Here is an 18,910-nt window from a genome sequence, read left to right on the forward strand (position 1 = left end):
GACACCAAAAGGTACTCAGATCTATTTATCAAATAAATGGCTGTGCAGTCATTTTTTTTTATTCTGAACTTAGCCAGTGTGCACATAGTGGGTACTGAGAATGTATATTATTGTAAGTGTACTTCAGACCGATTATATATGTGCACATCTAAATTATCCATAATACTGCTGCATTTAAACATGGAGATTTAGTATCAATCAGAAGTTTCTTCAAGTTTTAGCACCTTAAAACAAACTTCAGGGAATTCTTTTTATTTGGTTGAGCTGGAATTTTACTATATTGATTATTTGCCACTTACGTTTGCTACAGTAACATTTGCCTATTGTTGAAATAGGAGTTATAACAGTAGAGATAGCTGTAATTATTATGGTAATAGCAACTACTAAAATGAGTGTCTACTGTGTGTCAGGCCTTTTGCAGAGTTTTTTTTATAGATTACTTCATCTTAAAGCCGTCCTATAATGTGAATGCACTTATTTTCCTCATTTTCCAGGTAAAGGTTCTCAGTTTCAGTGAAGTCGTTTGCACAAGGTTACATAGCTAGTAAGGGGCAGCGCTAGGCTTTCAGTCCGGGACTGTCTGACTCCGGAGCCTGGTCTTCACTGCTGTGCTCTGCTGTTATGCCATACTGACCACTTTATGTCCTTTTTACAGGTTCACCAATAGGATTATTCTGCTACCATCATGTCCTGGTTTGCTGATCTTGCTGGGAAGGCAGAAGATCTTTTAAATCGAGTTGATCAAGGGGCTGCAACAGCTCTCAGTAGAAAAGAGAACACCGGCAGTATCACATATAACAAAAATGCTGACTATCCTGAACTTCAGCAAAATACAGATTTGACTTATCAGACTGGATCTAAAGCTGCTTATATTTCCTCAGCAGCTGATAACATTAGAAATCAGAAAGCCACTCTCTTAGCTGGCACAGCAAATGTGAAAGTAGGATCGAGGACATCAGTGGAGACCTCTCATTCTGTTGAAAACACGTCTGTTCCTAGGCCTTCATCCCAGTTTGTTCGAAGAAAAAAGTCAGAACCTGATGATGAGCTGCTGTTTGACTTTCTTAATAGTTCACAGAAGGAGCCTACCGGGAGGGTGGAAATCAAAAAAGAAAGGAGCAAGACACCTGTCCTTCAGAGTTCTCGGACAGCAAGTGTCGGTTCTGTCAGCACCAGTGTGACCACCGTCAAAACCGTTGAGGAAAATCCTTCTAGGAGCCAAGGCGATGGTAATTAATCAGCCCTCTGGTTTCTTTTAGAGTTAAGCAAATGGGACGTGTCATAACCTGAAATGTTCTGGCAGTGTTTCTCATCCTCTGTTATGTTACCTTTCCCCACTGGTGTAAAGGCAGCTTCTAAAATGTGGAATGAACGTGGTAGGCGACACGGAAGCCATTAGTCAGCGTACAGTTATAATAGGGACCTTTGAATGTTGTCTGTTGGGTACCTTTACCCAGCCTAGCATCTAAGAAATTCTGCCCAGATGATTCTCTAAGGTATTTTAAACTACAAAAAAAAAAAAAAGACAATTTTGAAATCTGAAAGAAAACATAATTTTGGACTTGGAACTATCTCAATTCATTTCTTTTGGGGATGATAAAATAGGAGGCTGTACTTCACATTTATTCTGGATTGTGAGGGCTTTTTCTCTGTGTGTGTGCGTGCGTGTGTGTGTGTTTACCCCTTGCATCCCTCAGAAATAAAGCTGAGAGACTGAACTTCGATCCGAGTTGAAGGGTTGAAGGCATTGACCTGGTAGTGAAGTAACAGTTTAGAATTCTGGTTTTCATTGCTGTGAAATTACCTGTATATATAGATCTTCTCACCTGCAAAAATGAGGTTAACGTGGTAATATGGCTTAATTCAGGTACCTACTAACCATTTTAAAATAGCAAACATGGTAGGTTCTTGCAGAGATTCTTTATAAAGTTGATGGTTAATGGAAGCTTGTTATTTTCTTAAATATTAAAGCTTCTCCCGTAGTCCTGGCTGTTGGTGAATAAAATCTGTCAAGATAAAGTGGTAAAGAGGCAAGTGTTTGGGGCTTTCAAGACAGGATCATGCAGTAACAGCTGACTATGTACACACACTCCTAAATTTCTTCTTAACAGGGTTAAGAGGGCGAGAGAGACATGTAAACATAATTTATGGGGCACCTGGGTGGCTCAGTCGGTTGAGGGTCTGTCTTCAGCTCAGGCCATGATCTTACAGTTCATGAGTTTGAGCCCCTGCATCAGGCTCACTGCTCTCAGTGCAGGGCCCACTTGGATCCTCTGTCCCCTTCTCCCTCTGCCCCTCCCCCCCTTTCTCAACAACAACAACGACAACAAAACTATAGTATATTAGTATATAGTATAGTAAATACAGAAATTGAAATATGGCTAGAGTATTGTGGAGCCATTAAGGAGAAAGTAACTAAGGTATTCAGGTAAGGATTCACAGGGGCTCTGTGATTTGAGTTGAGTCTCAAAGAATGAGTAGAAGTTTCCAGGTGAAAAAGAAGAGGGGTTGGAGACAGCATTCAATGCAGAGATTCTGTACACGTTTGGTAGAGTAGTTGTTGTGGGCACAGTGTGTAGGAGACAGCAAAAGAAAATGAAGGTAGCAAAGAAGGTTGGGAGCTGTTTGTGAAGGCCCTTGTTTGCCTCCGTTTACATGTTTAAACCCATTATTCGTATACATCATTCTCTTTTAAAGAGTGGTCCCTGGACAACATGCGTTAGAAGCACTTGTGTGATTAATAAAAGTGAATTATTGTGTGCCTCCCCAGACTTCTTGAATCGGATTTTCCGGGGCTGGAGGTAGGGCATGTGATATTTTTGTTGTTGTTCTCCAGGTGATTACTAGGGCCAGATAAATTGTAAGTGCCATAGCAATGGGATGCTAATAGAGGTCTTTCAAAGAAAGTTGATGATATTTTTCTACTCTTAAGGAAAACCACTTACATTTGATTGTAAAGGATGAGTCAAAGGAAACCTGTTGACAGGGAAATGAGTTAGAACCAGTTAATACATGGGAGTTATAAAGATGAAGTTTTGTTTCTCTAGGGCAGGGTCTCAATCTTGGGACTATTGGGTGGAATAAATCTTTGTTGTAGGAGGCACCATCCCTGGCCTCTTAATCCATTTGATGCCAGTAGCATCCCCAATTGTGATAACCAAAAATGTCTCTCTCTTCCCCGCCCCCCTCTCTATGTCTGTCTGTCTGTCTATCTATGTCTATCTAGCCAAACGTCCCTTGGGAGCAAAATCACCCTAGGTTGAGAAGCAGTGCCCTAGGCTGCCTAGAAACGTCTATAAATGGAATTGATGGGTTGTAGGGTGTGACAGGGTTCCAGGTACGGTAGTATACCAGAATTGTTTTCTCAAGAGGTGTACCAATTTATACTTGAACAACTATGGTTAATATTGCTTCTGCTCTGCATTTTCACCAACATTGGATATTTTCAGTGATTGTTTGTGTTTTGCTAATCAGGTGTGTTATTTTTCTCCTTACTAATGAAGTTGAGCATCTTTTCAGTCTGGGAAGTGCTTTTTCCTTATTTCCTTATTTCCTTATTTCCTTATTTCCTTATTTCCAGTCTGGTTCTTTTTCCTTATTGATTCATAGATATTCTTTATATATTCCAGATGGTGATTCTTTCTACACCTCTCTGTGGTATCTCAGTAGAGTTCTTAATGTACATGAATTTAGCGTTCTTTTCTTTGTGGTATTTTTTTTGTACCTTAGAAAATTTTTTCCTGTCCTAAGGACATTTTTCCTGTCCTAAGGATATTTTCCTGTATTCTAAAGGTTTTATAGTTTTGGCTTTCATATTTTTATGTTTATTTAAAATTTGGGGGTTTTTTAGATAAACGGTGTAAGGTAGATGCCTATCTAGTTCCATTTTTTTCCCCCATACTGTTATCTCAGCATTAGTCATTGAAAATATTTCCTTTCCCTGTCAATCTGCAATATCACCCCCTGGCATTTTGTGCCAATGCCACGCTGTCTTAATTCATGTAGTTTTATAGTGTTTTGATATCTCCTAGAGCAATTTCTCCCATCTGGTCTTTCAAGAATGTTTTGGCTATTCTTGGACTTTTTTGTACATCCATATTCATTTTAGAATTTGCTTTCCAAGTTTCACAAAAATTCTTTTGGCCTTTTTATTGGGAGTCTCTTGCTTCCGTTTGGGTGAGAATCAGCATCTTTACAAAACTGAGGTTTCTCACCCATAATAACATGGTGCAATTTCAACTTAGTTTTTAAGTGTCTTTGTTTAAGATTTTATCATTTTCTTCATGAAAGTCTTGCATATTTTTTGTCAGATTTATTCCTGGTAGTTTATATTTTTTGAAACTTGTAGATGGCATCCTTTTTAAAGTTTTACTTTCTGTTCCTGATGTATTGGCTTTTGACACACAGCAGCCTACATAGCTCTTCATCTTTTATTTTTCTGTACATTCATTTAGATTTTCAACAACACAGTATTTGTGGATAGTGACAGTTTGGTTCCTTCTTAACCCTTTAATCTTTAAAAAGAATCTTTTTCTTGCCTCACTGCATTGGCTTGGGCTGAGAACCAGTATCTTGTTCTTTGTCTTAACCATGGTTTACAGTTTAACCAAATATAATGTCTGTGTTAGTTTTTTTATAGGTACTTTTTATCAGGTGAAGACTGTTTCTATGTGTATCTAGTTTGAGTTGTGTTTTCTTAAGTTTATTTATTTTGAGAGTGAGAGCGAGCGGGGGAGGGGGACAGAGAGAGGGAGAGAGTGAGAATCCCAAGCAGGCTCCGAGCTGTTAGCACAACATAGGGGTCAAACCCACAGCTGGTGAAACCCGTTAACCTACTGAATCACCCAGCCATCCCTCTAATTTGAGTTTTTATGTTGAATTTTTACAGTGTTTTTTCCTGTATGTATATCATATGATTTTTTTAATATGCTTTTTGTTCCTTAATATTAATATGGGATACAAATCAATTGACTTTTTTAAAACCTAAAACCAGACTTGGCTTTCAGTTTGCTAATATTCCAGTTAGGATTTTTGCATTTATTTCATAAGTGAGAGTGACCTGTAATACTGTAGGTTTTAGTATTACAGCTATGTTAGCCTTATAAAATGAATTTGAAAGTGTTCCCTCTTTTTCTGTTGTCTTAATTATTTGATGTAAAACCGAGATTATTTATTCCCTGAATTTTGCTGGAACTCACTGGTAAAACCATCAGGTCTGGAGTTTTAACTATTGATTCTGTTGGTTTTCTATTTCCTCTGTTTTTGGTGAGTTACATTTTTTTTCCTAAGAGTTTGTCTATTTCATATGTACTTTGGGGATTGTATTTATTTTACTTAATTTTAGGAAAATAGTAAAAGGGTCATAGCTGAAACCTTAACCCAGTTGGACACCAACCTAATCATTCATACTAACCCTGCAGAAACCAAAGCTTGATCACAGATACTACTAGAAGAATATCAGTATCTGGCACTGTGATAAATGCCTATTTTTTTAAACAGTGTTAATGAAGTATAACTGACATATAATAAACTACACATACTTAAGTATACAATTTGATAGGTTTCAACATCATATACATTTAAAAATTTATTGGCATAATGTTTGTGATATGTCCCTCAAAAGACCATTTTAATTCTCTCTAGCAGATTTCTATTTTGTTAATTTCTGGTCTTTATTGTTAATTTTTGCTTTGGGGTTTATTCTGTTTTAAAATTGTGTGTGTGTGTGTGTGTGTGTTTATTTTTGAGAGAGAGAGAGACCGAGTGTAAGTAGGGGAGGAGCAAAGAGAGAGGGAGACAGAATCTGAAGCAGGCTCCAGGCTCTGAGCTGTCAGCACAGAACCCAATGGCACGGCTCAAACCCATGAACCGTGAGATCATGACCTGAGCTGAAGTCAGACGCTTAACCAACTGAGCCACCCAGGAGCCCCAGGGTTTATTCTGTTTTTATAGCCTTTAACTCATTTTCTTCCTTTCATTTTTGATGTATATATTAAATACAAAAAATGTCTTTTTATTTATTTTTTTAAAATGTGTATTTATTTATTTATTTTGAGAGAGAGCAAGCAGGGAAGGGGCAGAGAAATGGGGAGAGAGAAAATCCCAAGCAGGCTCTGTGCTGTCCACTCAGAGCCTAATGAAGGGCTTAATCCTACAACCCTGGGTTCATGACCTGAGCCGAAATCAAGAATCGGATGCTCAACCAACTGAACCACCCAGGTGCCCCTATAAATGTCTTTTTAAATACTACTTTATGTATATCCCACAATTTTGGATATATACTTTATTTCTTTAAAAAAAATTTGATTTTGGGGCGCCTGGGTGGCTCAGTCAGTTAAGCGACCGACTTCGGCTCAGGTCATGATCTCACAGTTCATGAGTTCGAGCCCTGCATCGGGCTCTGAGCTGTCGGCACAGCTGACACATTCTGTGTCTCCCTCTCTCTCTGCCCCTTCCCTGCTCATGCTCTGTCTTTCTCTGTCTCAAAAATAAATAAACATTAAAAAATTTTTAAAAATTTTGATTTTGGAAATTTCAGATACATCAAAGTAGATTTTGGTGACTCCCTCCAGTAATACGTATTATCTGACTCCATTATCTAAACAGTTTTACAGCCGTTCTTCTTTCTTTTATACCCTCCCATTTTCCATCCCTTCCTCTACCCGCCACAGAATTATTTTGAAACAAATCACAGACCTCCTATCATTTCTTCTAGAAATATTTCATTTGATGACCCTAAAGAAATGCAAGCTTTAAAAACAAACATCCACACCATAATCACCCTAAAATTTTAATAATTCCTCAGTATCACCTAATACCTAATCATTGTTCAGATTTCGATTTCTCATAATTTTTTTCTGTATATTGAAGTGCACAAATCTTAGCTATACAGATAAATGGCTATGCCTATGTAACCCACACTTTTATTATGATAAAGAACATTTCCTTTGTCCCTTTGCCTCTTGTCTCTTTCCAGTTCGTCTTTCTACCCCATTTCCCCAACTACCACTGTTCTGATTTTTTTCACCTTAGTTTTTCTCCTAAAACTTCCATATAAATGGAATCATATAGTATGTCCACTCTCTTATCTTTTTCCTCACCACATTAGTAAGATCCATGGATATATCAGTAATTTGTTCTGAGTATACCACACTTTAGTCTCTTTTATGGACAATGGATTGTTTCCAGTTTTGGGTTATTGTAAATAAAGCTGCTATGAACATTTTTGTTCTTGTCTGTTTGCGGGAAAATGTTTTCATGTCTCTAGGAAGTGGAAAGCTAGGAAGGGAATTACTAGGCGAAATGGTAGCTGCATATTTAATTTCATGAGAAACCGAAACCTTTTCCCACAGTGGTTATACCATTTTGTGCTCCCACCAGTAAAATCTAGGAGAGCTCTGGCTGCTCCATGTCTTTGTCAGCATTTGGCATCATCCTCTTAATTGTAGCGATTTTAGTGGGTGTGTATTGGTTCTCGTGGTTTCAATCTGCATTTTTCCTTGATCACTGATGATGTTGAGAACTTTTTTATACGATTATTGGTCATTAGTTTCTCTTCCTTTCTGAAGTGTCAGCTCTTTTGCCTGTACTGTTACTATTTTAGTCCATTTTATCATTTAGCTATATAACTGTACCTAGTTTTTTTAGAGCAAGTTAAAAATGCATCTGCATCACATTTTGTAACAAAAGCAGGATGAATCTGAATTTATGAATCTCTAGCTCCTTGAGTAAGACCTTTTAGACTCAAGTTTGGTATGTAACAAATTGCTCCGACATATTAATACTCTCCTTGCCTTGAAACCCACAGCTGTTCTTTCGTGCCTTTCCAGTATTTTCACTGTTGGGACTTGTCTCTTTTTTTAAGAAAATACTTTAAAGCCCAAAGGGAGACTGAAACCCTTTTTACCTAAACCCAGCCACTTAAATTCTCTCTGGTTTTCTCCTTCCCTTCTGCATCACCATTCATTCAGTATATCCAGACTTTGAGATCCTTAGAGGTCTGTAGCCTCCAAGTAGGAGCATGAAATTTCATCAGAAGGAAGTCTATTGAAAATTTAACCTGTATTTTATTTAAATTTAAGCTGTCATTTTAGCTGTAGCAGTCAACTTGAGCCAAAAGGCATTCTACCAAAGTAAGCTACTAATGTGTATGCAGTGCCTGTTCTGGTGTAACAAAAGTGTATTTTTTTTTTTTTTTTTTTTTTTTTTTTACAGAAACCTCTAATAATTCAGATTCTGGCCATGAAGTTCAAGAGGATTCTTCAAAGGAAAATGTATCATCAAGTGCTGCCTGTACTGACCACAACCCAGCACCTACTCCTGACGGCAAATCACATGAACTGTCTAATCTTCGGTTGGAGAACCAACTGTTGAGGAATGAGGTTCAGTCTTTAAATCAAGAAATGGCCTCATTACTTCAAAGATCCAAGGAAACTCAAGAAGGTAGAGCCTTATTTCAATTGTGCAGGGTTAGGAATTTAACATTTCAAAAATAAACGAAGATTTGATTACATCAAAACTTAGAAATATTTCAGATGAGACTTATAAAATAGCATTTTCATAGAAACAGGGCCCAGATTTAGAAGTGAGACCAGTCATCCTCCCACTGACCTGAACCAGAACATTGGCTTGTTTGGTCATTCTTTAGGAATCATGAAATTTAGGGACTGAGAACGGAACATCAGTGATCATCTGACTCATTTGATCGATTTATTCTGAGCATTCAGGGGGAGCTGCTCACGAGCCAAAGGTGTGATTAAACAAAGTAGTGGGCACCAGTGGGCGAGGTCACGGTATTGCACTGCTCCTGGGGCTATAAAGCAAACATGGAATTCAGTTTGAAAAGTACTGTCTCGAAATGTGCAGTGAAGTGGCCCTAGAGTAGAAAACCCTTGGATTCCTCAGAAATAGGTAATTTAAAAGTAAAAAAATCCCACAAGTGAGGTAGTGGTGGGGAGTATGTAAATGTTAATGCAAGTGTGGCCAAGGGAAGATAAGAGAAGTCTCTGCCCTGGATCCTGGCAGTGATTAGAAAGGAGTGTAGGGACAGTGGGAAAGTTTGGCCAAGACGTGGATGGAGGCCCAGAAGAGTACAAGAGAAAGGAAGTTTAAGACTTGTTGGGCTGACTTTAGAAAAAACTTCACTTTACCAGACTAACGTGGACATGGAAATAGAGCCTTTCCTGAGACCATGTAGAGTTTGCTTTGATGTTAATTCTGTTTTGCCAGCAGACTGTTGTTACAGATCATATGTAAGGATGTGGAAATCTTTACTGCACTGTTCTTTCTAGATTTAAACAATAGGGGGCACCTGCGTGGCTCAGTCGGTTAGGCGTCCGACTTCAGCTTGGGTCATGATCTTATGGTCTGTGAGTTCAAGCCCCGTGTTGGGCACTGTGCTGACAGCTCAGAGCCTGGAACCTGCTTTGGAATCTGTGTCTCCATCTCTCTGTATCTCCTCCACTCACACTCTGTCTCTCTCTTTCTCTCTCTCTCAAAAATAAATAAGGATGAAAAAAAATTTTTTGAAAAACATCCTTTTGGGGTGCCCAGGTGGCTCAGTTGGTTGAGCGTCCGACTTTGGCTCAGGTCATGATCTCATGGTTTGTGGGTTCGAGCCCTGCATCGGGCTTTCTCTAGTCGGCACAGAACTCAGTTCGGATCCTCTGTCTCCCTCTCTCTCTGCCCCTCCCCCACTTGCACTCTCTCAAAAAATAAAACATTAAAAAAATAGCATCTTTTTGCTACGATGATTGAGAGAAACAGATTCTTTCCTGTGTTTATCTTCAGGTTTTGGTTTTGTTTGTTTGGTCTTACTGGAGTGTATGCCCTTGGTTTGGATTTGCATTCGTCCTGTCTCTACGAATTTGCATTCTCAGAACTCTACGAATCCACCGACCATTTTAGTGTTGTGAATTCTGCTCTATACTGGTTTTGGCTCCCAAATACTTTATGCTATGTCTCAAAAAATTTTTTTTTTGTAGAAGAGCAGCTATTATCATGCCCCGTTCCAGCCTGTTAACTATAATGTAGATGTGAGTGTTGGCCTTGAGAAGTGGGTATCCCATTTGGAGCAAATAATCTGAAGATACGTCTAAGCCCCCAATTTTGGCAGTCAGTCCTAAAGGCGCAGAGGAGAATCTGTGTGTGCTGTGAGAAAGGCGTGTCTGCTTGAATAGAGACATTTCTCTCTGTCTTTTTTAGAATTAAACAAAGCAAGAGCAAGAGTTGAAAAGTGGAATGTTGACCACTCAAAGAGTGATCGAATAACTCGAGAACTTCGAGCCCAGGTCGACGATCTGACTGAAGCAGTGGCCGCAAAGGACTCGCAGCTGGGTGTGCTGAAAGTGAGGCTGCAGGAAGCCGACCAGCTACTGAGCTCCCGCACAGAAGCCCTGGAAGCCTTACAGAGCGAAAAATCGAGGTAGCTCACTCTAGAAGTCATGAACAAGGGGGCTGGGACGTTTCTTTCCAATACAAGTAATTATAAACACTGTAGTATATCCCACTTTGTGGAAACTTAGCTTTTGAAATTTACAGAGGGGAAATTTATGTTTTTTTTAATGTGAAATGTGTGTGATTAAAAGTCGACTTACTAGTTGAATCTTGAGATGCATTGTTAGCAGAGTCTGCATTTAAAAATATTTGAAGAACGTCGGGTCATTAATCTTTTGACATATGATGATATGTGCTGTGTGCTTATATTTGGATGCCTAAAAATATAGGTTACGTTCCATTAAAAGGCAGAAAGATTTCTTTAAGAATATTTTAGTCAAGCCATCTTTTTTGTGCGTATAAGCCAATGCTCTAAAAATTATTCTACCTGACCACTTGTACACTGTGGAAACGAGCCTCTTCGAGTGATGTCTTGTCTTTTAGAATAATGCAGGATCACAGCGAAGGTAGTAGCCTACAGAACCAAGCTCTGCAAACCCTTCAGGAGAGACTGCATGAAGCGGACGCCGCCCGGAAGAGAGAGCAGGAGAGCTATAAACAGATGCAGGTTCGAGAGGAGGCATGGCTTTCCTAACACATTCTCTGCCAAATAAAATTCTGCAGTGCGTTTCAGAAAATTCTCTTTCTGTGACAAAATCCAAGTATTTGGAAATTTAGCTTGATCCTCGCTAAATTTAATCCTATGTATTGAAATACATTTAAAATGAAGTTCAGTATCCTTTATGATTGACAAGGCATCGGCAGGGGGACGTGGGGGCTCTTCTTCTGAGAGGGTATTTGAAGGGACGACGCACAGGTCGGACAAGGGTCCCAGAGGGGAGGGGTGTTACACTCTCTTGAGAGAAAGCTCTGTCAGATAATGAAAGGGGAGCAGCCCCTCAGCACCCCTTAAAAAAAGAAATACAATTAAAATAGTTAATGTTCATTAGAGACAGACATTTTTTCACTTAATTTTGTTGTGCAACCAACATTACCATTATCTGATTAAAAGCTGATCTGGGGCTTCTTTCTTACAACTAGATGGTGCTGAGAAGCTTTTGAATAAAACACTTAGAAAAAAGTTGCTGATGTGGGGCATCTTGTTTATGTTTTTATTTAAGCTTTTTCTGATTCCATTTTATCTGATTTCATTTATTTCTAGAGAAATGTACCTAATATATACTTTTACTCTTTAAAAAAACCTTTTCTTAAAATTTTTTTTTTGAATTTAATGTTTATTTATTTTGAAAGAGAGAGAGTGCAAGCAGGGGAGGGGCAGAGAGAGAGGGAGATGCTGAATCCGAAGCAAGCTCCAGGCTCTGAGCTGTCAGCACAGAGCCTGACATGGGGCTCAAACTCATGAGCCGCCAGATCATGACCTGAGGTGCAGTTGGGACGCTTAACCGACCGAGCCACCTAGGTGCCCCTAAAAAATATTTTTTAAGTAGGCTTCATGCCCAGTGCGGAGCCCAGCGCAGGGCTGCGTTCAAGACCTGAGCTGAGATCAAGAGTCAGATGCTTAGGGGCGCTTAGGTGGCTCAGTTGATTAAGTGTCCAACTTTAGCTCAGGTCATGATCTCAAGGTTTGTGGGTTCCAGCCCCACGTCAGGCTCTGTGCTGACAGCTCAGAGCCTGGAGCCTGCTTTGGATTCTGGCTCCGGATCTGGCTTCCGATTCTCCCCCTCTTACTCTACCCCTTCCCCATGCTCTGTCTCAAAAATAAATAAACATTAAAAAAAAAGAATAGTATGACTTCAATTTGAAGTCATTAAAAAATAAAAAGATGCTTAACCAACTACCACCCAGGTGCCCCAAATTTTACTCTTAAATTAATTTTTGCATCCAGTTCTGTAGTTCTCAACCCTGTCTATACATTAGGATCATGTAGCTTTTACTACTTTCTGATGCCAGGTCTCCACTTCGAGGGAGCCTGATAACATTGTGTGAGGTAGGCATAAGCAGTGGTATTTGAGTTTTATAAGATTCACAGGTGTGTCCATTGGGCAGTGAGGTTGAGAACCACTGGGCCAGGCTGTCTTTTCAACAGGTGAAAATAGTTCAGTCCTGAAAGTAACTATCAGCTAGTGTGGGCTTTTTGAAAATCTTATGAGTGTATTTTATTTAATACAGTATATCCAAAGTACTATCATTTCAACATACAGTTAACAATAAATATCATTAATGAGATATTTTACATTCTTTTTTGTATACTTAATTTTCAAAATATGGTATATTTTATACTTAATTCAGTCATTCAGTGGCTTTAAAAGTTTCTTAAGCTAAAAAATTACATTGAGCAGTTGATTAGAAAAATGTGAAATAAAAGGAAAACATTAGCCATACTGCTAGAAAAGATGTAGCTATTTACTTACGTCTTTCATTTGCTTTCTGATAGACTTTTCTGTTTTCTGTAGGCCTTTTATTCATTGATCAGCTTAGTATCAGGCTGACCAGATTCACCTGTATCCAAGTGACCAGATTTACCTTGGAAGTTTCTTAAAAAACAAATTTCTTGGGGTGCCTGGGTGGCTCAGTCAGTTAAGTGTCCAACTTCAGCTCAGGTCATTATCTTGTGGTCCGTGAGTTCGAGCCCCGCGTCGGGCTCTGGGCTGATGGCTCAGAGCCTGGAGGCTGCTTCCGATTCTGTGTCTCCCTCTCTCTCTGCCTCTGCCCCTCCCCCATTCATGCTCTGTCTCTCTCTGTCTCAAAAAAAAAAAAAAAACAAAAAAAACCCAACAGATTTCCAAGGGGCGCCTGGGCAGCTCAGTCGGTTGGGCGTCCGACTTCAGCTCAGGTCATGATCTCACAGTCTGTGAGTTTGAGCCCTGCACCAGGCTCTGGGCTGACAGCCCGGAGCCTGAAGCCTGCTTCAGATTCTGTCTCCCTCTCTCTCTCTGCCCTTCCCCTGCTCATGCTCTGTCTCTCTCTGTCTCAAAAATAAATAAAAACATTTAAAAAAAATTTTAAAAAAAAACCAAAAAACAGATTTCCAAGCCTAGTCTTAGAAGTTCCAATTCAGTAAGCCTGGGGAAGGCCTTCGGTGGCTGCATTTTTTTTAAAACTCCCTAATTGATTCTGATGCATTGCCACGTTTGGGAGCCAGCAACCTTAAATTCTCTATTCTTTAGTTCTTAACAAATGAGGTGGTATGTTTTGTTTTGTTTTGTTTTTAAACCTCCCTGTTAGGTTGTTGGACTGAGCTAAAAAAAATCCCGTAAGATATCTGATTAGGTGGTTGTAAAATATATCTCAAAGGAAATGATGTAAGCAGATATAAAAATTTGTCACAGAACGAGTTTGCTGCACGCCTTAATGACATGGAAGCAGAACGGCAGAATTTGGCAGAAGCGGTTACTCTGGCCGAACGAAAATACTCGGACGAGAAGAAGAGAGTTGACGAGCTGCAGCAACAAGTCAAAGTGTTTAAGTCCAGCTTGGAGTCCTCTAAGCAGGAACTCATCGACTACAAGCAAAAAGCTACTAGAATACTCCAAGTAAGCTTGAGATGTACACTGTGGATGTTGGGATTCGCCAGTTGGGAGACACTTTTTGACTCCACGTTGATCTGTGAGAGGATTTGTTCGTGTTTGGCTGGGTTGGCTCACGTCAGGTGCCTTACTCAGGGGTTCTGTAAAAGGCTAAAATGTCGCTTGTTCCAACCACCTTTCTTTCTTTTTGCTTAAAATTCATTCTGCCACTGCCCAGGCCAGGCCCGCCACCTGTCATCTTAACCACGGCTATATCGATGATCGTTGTTAAGCAGTCACTTCCTTCTTCCTTGCTGATCCTCCGTCAGGTTTTTCAGGCAGCTTCCCCCGCCTGGTATCTCAGCCGACCTTCCCTTCCACTCCGCTGAAAAACACTGTGTCAGTCTCCAGCTAATGTAGTCTTCAGCTTCTCCTTCCTTTGCCTCCTATCGGAGGGAAACGTCTGCTTTCGTCAGGAGGCATTTTCAGCCTGTGCGTTGGTTCCCGCTCCACCTCATTTAAGCTCCTCCTCCTGAGTCTGTCCTCTCCCTGTTTTTCCCCTCTCTGCTGCCTTCTTCTGGCTCAGCATACTCAAGAGCACATGGTCGCTTAGTGGAAGAACAGACAAGGTCTTCGAACTCCTGCCTAAGGAAAAAAACCATACTTTTGGCTTTTTTGACCACTTCGATCCATTTCCTTGTCCTTTCTCTCAATGTCAGACTTACCAGAATTTTTGTAAATATGCTGTCTCTATTTTAGACCTGGTAACTTTAACTCCTTCATGTAATTTCTGTCCCTGCTACATTTCTGAAATTGTCTTCCCAGAGGCCTTTAATGACCTGAATATGTACTTTCTTCCTTTCTTAGTTTCCACCCACTTTGATTTGGTGGAGTATTGGACACTGTCAGCCCCCCTCCCTTCTTGAAACTCCTGCCTTCTGGTGCCACTCGCACTGCCTTCTCTCTCTCTGTCCTCTCTCACTGCTCTTTCTGTCTCTGTTGGGCCCTCTTCCCAGTCTCCAAAGAGGAGAGTCCTCCCAAATTCCATCCTAAGCCCTCTCTAACTCCTTTCTTCGCGTTATCATGTATATATCCCCTCTGCCTGTGCCCGCCACCTTGATGTGACTTCAGCTTGTCTCCAAGCCTAACTTCCTGACCTGTTTCTAAGTGCCTGCCGTGTTTCTCTACATGGGATGTCCCATCCCCCAAACCAGCTTCTCCTTCATTCTCTTATTTCGGTAAATATCATGCCTTCTTCCCAGGCAATAGAGCTTGAACCACAATGACATTTTGACTCCACCTTTTTCCTTTAGCTCCTGCCTCCTGTTGGGTATGAGCACCTTTTTGATTCCTCTTTCATGAGACAGCATGTCTGTCTCCTCCAAACCATTCCAATTATTTTTGCTATGTCACTCTAATTCATTTAAAAGGGTCCTTATTGAGTATTTAACTATTCACGAGGCATTATGGTAGGTGCTGAGGGTATGTCTTCTTTCTGAAAAGAGCAGTTAAGTTAGTAAAAAAAAAAAAACCTGAGGTAATTGGCGGGATGAAGTTATCGATGCATTAAGCCCCTAAAATCTGCCAGGGGGAGTCAGGGGCAACTGGAGATGCCGTATAAGGAGGAATTGGAGGAGGAGTAGGAAGACTTGGGAGGAGATTTCTGATAGGACAGCCTGTGCCCTTGCAAAGGGGGCCTGAGGGAGCATGGCATGGCATATGTGGTGGACGGCAGCTAGTTGCCTTGACCGTGACGGTTAGGGATGAAGAGGCGAGAAAGAGAAGGAGCAGAAGGACTGGCCGTGATGAGGATGCGAGGGGAGAGTTGGCACGGGACCCGGCTCTTAGGAGGTGCTCAGTGAATTGCCATGGATGTTGAGGGGTGAGGACGGGATGGCGAGATGGAGACGGCAAAGAGGAGGGTACCAGAACGGATGGTGAGGAATAGTGAGGACCGGTCTAATTTGTGGTAGTGAGGGTGGCAGACGGGACAGACTTGGAGGAGGTGGGGTGTGCGAGATGGAGAGATCTAACTGGAGGAGGGGGGAATGGAAGCGCAAGGAAGGAGGACTCCGGTTTTCTGGTTTGAGTGCACAAGAGATACTCCCCCGCCGTGTGGCAGAGAAACAGGGAAGCCGGTGGGCTAGCACTGGAGGGTAGGACAGGCGCTGACGAGTTTGCAAAACTGATGTGACATTGGGGTGAAAGTTTTTGGAAGGTGATCAGAAATACAGGCCTGGAGCTCAGCACAGAGGTCTGGGCCTTAGCCCAGAGAGAGAGGGAGAATTATGTTTATTATAGAAAATTGAAAAAAATACAGAGAAGTTTGAAGAAGTCGCCCAGAGTTCCACCACATAAAAAGGAAAGACTATTTTTGATGGAAGAGAGTGATGGTCATTACTGCTGGCCTAGAACAATAGCACTTTTTAAACTAGTCTTCCCATGGGGCGCCTGGGTGGCTCAGTCGGTTAAGTGTCCGACTTCAGCTCAGGTCACGATCTCGCGGTCCGTGAGTTTGAGCCCCACGTCGGGCTGTGGGCTGACGGCTCGGAGCCTGGAGGCTGCTTCCGATTCTGTGTCTCCCTCTCTCTCTGCCCCTCCCCCATTCATGCTTTGTCTCTCTCTGTCTCAAAAATAAATAAATGTTAAAAAAAAATTTTTTTAAACTAGTCTTCCCACATTAAATCGCTTTTTCCAACTCCTCTTTTCTACCAGGGGTTGGTAAACCTTTTCTGTAAAGGGCCAGATAGTACATATTGCAGGCTTCGCAGGCTCTCTGTGGTCACCATCACATACTCTTTATTTTTTTATGATCCTATAACCGTGTAGAAACCCTCCTTAGCTTATGGGCTGTCCACCGACAGGCCACAGGCCAGATCTGGCCCGTCAGCCATAATCTGTGAATGCCTACTTTATACCCCTGCCAGATTAGCCCTCCTAAAATACAGCTCTGGTCATCTCACTTCCCAGTCTACTTTTTGATCATTTGTTTTGGCCCGCCAAATAAGTCAAACATTTCAGCCTGGCATCTGAAGCCCCCACAGATTGGGCCTAACATAGTACCTCAGCACATCTCTCAATACCCTGATGCTGTTTCTTGTATACCCTTGTTCACCCTGATGCTGTTGCATTTTTATGCTTTGCCCTGTCTTCTCTATACCTGTCCAAATCCTAGCCATTTTTCAGGATCAGCATAACTGCTGCTTTCTGGTAAAGCCTTCTCTTCCCCAGAAGTGGTTTTTCCTTCTTGGAACTCTGCAGGTAGTCTTGGCAGATGCCTCTCTCAACTTGCTTATTGCCTTTTCCTGGATACTTGTAACTTCCCTTCTGGTTTATAAGGCTGAGGGTACCATCCCAACGGGGGACATCTTCATGACACAGACACTTAGCACAGTGCCAAACCCTCTGTAGGCATTCCGTAAATATTTGTTGAGTAGCATGTGATGGAGGAAAAAAGCATGAGGGAGGAGAACATACGAGAAGAATCTTGTTAATAACAAGTTCTCAACAATAACATGGGCCTGGGGACCAAAACCCAAGGACGGTCTGTGACAAGGCTCTAGTGCATTTTCATCCCAATGTGGACTTTCTTTGGCGGAGAATGTAATTGGGCTGTTTGCACAGTGGCTTAGGTAGTGCAAGATTGATGGTGTTCGGTATACAAGCTAATCTCAGTTTTGCTTAAAGAGGTTCCTTTTTTTTGTAATAGTCTAAAGAGAAATTGATTAACAGCTTGAAGGAAGGCTCTGGCTTTGAAGGCCTTGATAGCAGTACTGCCCACAGCGTGGAGCTGGAAGAACTTCGCCATGAAAAGGAGCTGCAAAAGGAGGAGATACAGAAGCTGATGGGCCACATCCATCAGCTGAGGTCTGAACTACAGGTAAGATTCACTGCGGGTCGGCTGCACAGACAACCACCCACCCCCAGCTGTCGGCAGGCGAGAAGAGGGGGCGTCTGTGGTTTGAGGGAAGACAGAGGGAGACAGAGAGTGGAACTTGTGTGGGACCAGCAGTGACCATGTAGAAGTGAATCTAAAGCGATAGGTTTCTTGTCCACTGACTCTGAAGTTCTGGGAATAACAAACATAGGTAACTAGATTCGTTCGTTAAACAAATTCTTACCCTGCGTCCCCCATGTGCTGGGCATCCTGTAGGCTCAGAGTAACAGCAAGGCACCACACAGAACCTTCGTATTTATGGAATTTACAATCTAGTGGTTAAAACACACATGAGATTTGGGCTTGTCTATAAAACTGGGATGTTTTCTGATACTGGAATGGACACAGGACGGTCTCTTCATTAGAGTTACAGGCATAATCTTAATAATTTATGGCTTATGTGAATTGCTGTTTTTAATCCACAAGTAAATGGGGCCTTTCATTTAGATTCAACATGGAGTCTTTGATGTAAATATCCTAGGCGGAGTCTCTGAGAACGAGAGAACATAAAGTGCTGGCTAACAAGCCTTCTTTAAAAGAAAAAAGAAAAAAAAAAACATTTTGCAAAGAATATCCATCCGTGCGCGAACTCAGCAAGTGATTGGTTTGTGAGATGACCTACAAAGGAAGGTGTGGAAGTCGTGAGGGTAGGGTTTCTTGTCTGGCGTGTGGCTTGGATATCAGACTTAGCAGATGTGTTACCCGTGCCAAACACTTGGTCTCACTGAGCCTGAGTTTTCTCATCTGTAAACTGAAGGCAAACAGAGCTGCTCTTGAGGATAAGGGATATGTGTAAAAGGGCCTAGCATTGTTCCCAACATGGATTAGGCCCTCAGCAACTGTTAGCTGATGTTACTTCTGGATTTTTTCATATTGGCCAAGTAGAAGAGCTGATAAAGACTGTTGCCCTCATAGTCTGTAAAGTAGGACTTTTTTTTCGTGTAATTTTGAATTCCAAAAATTCAGTCCCATGAATTTAGAAATGGACTGGAATCTAATTCTATTCACACCTTGTCTTATTTATACATGTATTTTGGATGAGATTATGAAAAATAGGACTTGTTGTATTTAA

At 41.2% G+C, this 18,910-nt stretch overlaps 1 protein-coding gene across 2 annotated transcripts in view; it reads left to right on the forward strand.

Moving 5' to 3' along the window:
- GOLGA5 (golgin A5) overlaps nucleotides 1-18,910 on the forward strand; it is a 66,112-nt gene that overhangs the window by 34,210 nt on the left and 12,992 nt on the right. For both annotated transcript variants that reach the window (XM_053224858.1, XM_015078911.3), the window contains exons 2-7: nucleotides 656-1,229; nucleotides 8,215-8,442; nucleotides 10,204-10,423; nucleotides 10,879-11,002; nucleotides 13,725-13,928; nucleotides 17,611-17,781. In XM_053224858.1, coding sequence (XP_053080833.1) covers nucleotides 686-1,229; nucleotides 8,215-8,442; nucleotides 10,204-10,423; nucleotides 10,879-11,002; nucleotides 13,725-13,928; nucleotides 17,611-17,781 — 1,491 coding nt within the window. In that variant the 5' untranslated portion in view covers nucleotides 656-685. The remainder of the gene's footprint in view (nucleotides 1-655; nucleotides 1,230-8,214; nucleotides 8,443-10,203; nucleotides 10,424-10,878; nucleotides 11,003-13,724; nucleotides 13,929-17,610; nucleotides 17,782-18,910) is intronic.

This window comes from Acinonyx jubatus, chromosome B3 (genome assembly GCF_027475565.1).
Source record: "Acinonyx jubatus isolate Ajub_Pintada_27869175 chromosome B3, VMU_Ajub_asm_v1.0, whole genome shotgun sequence".
NCBI lineage: Eukaryota > Metazoa > Chordata > Mammalia > Carnivora > Felidae > Acinonyx > Acinonyx jubatus.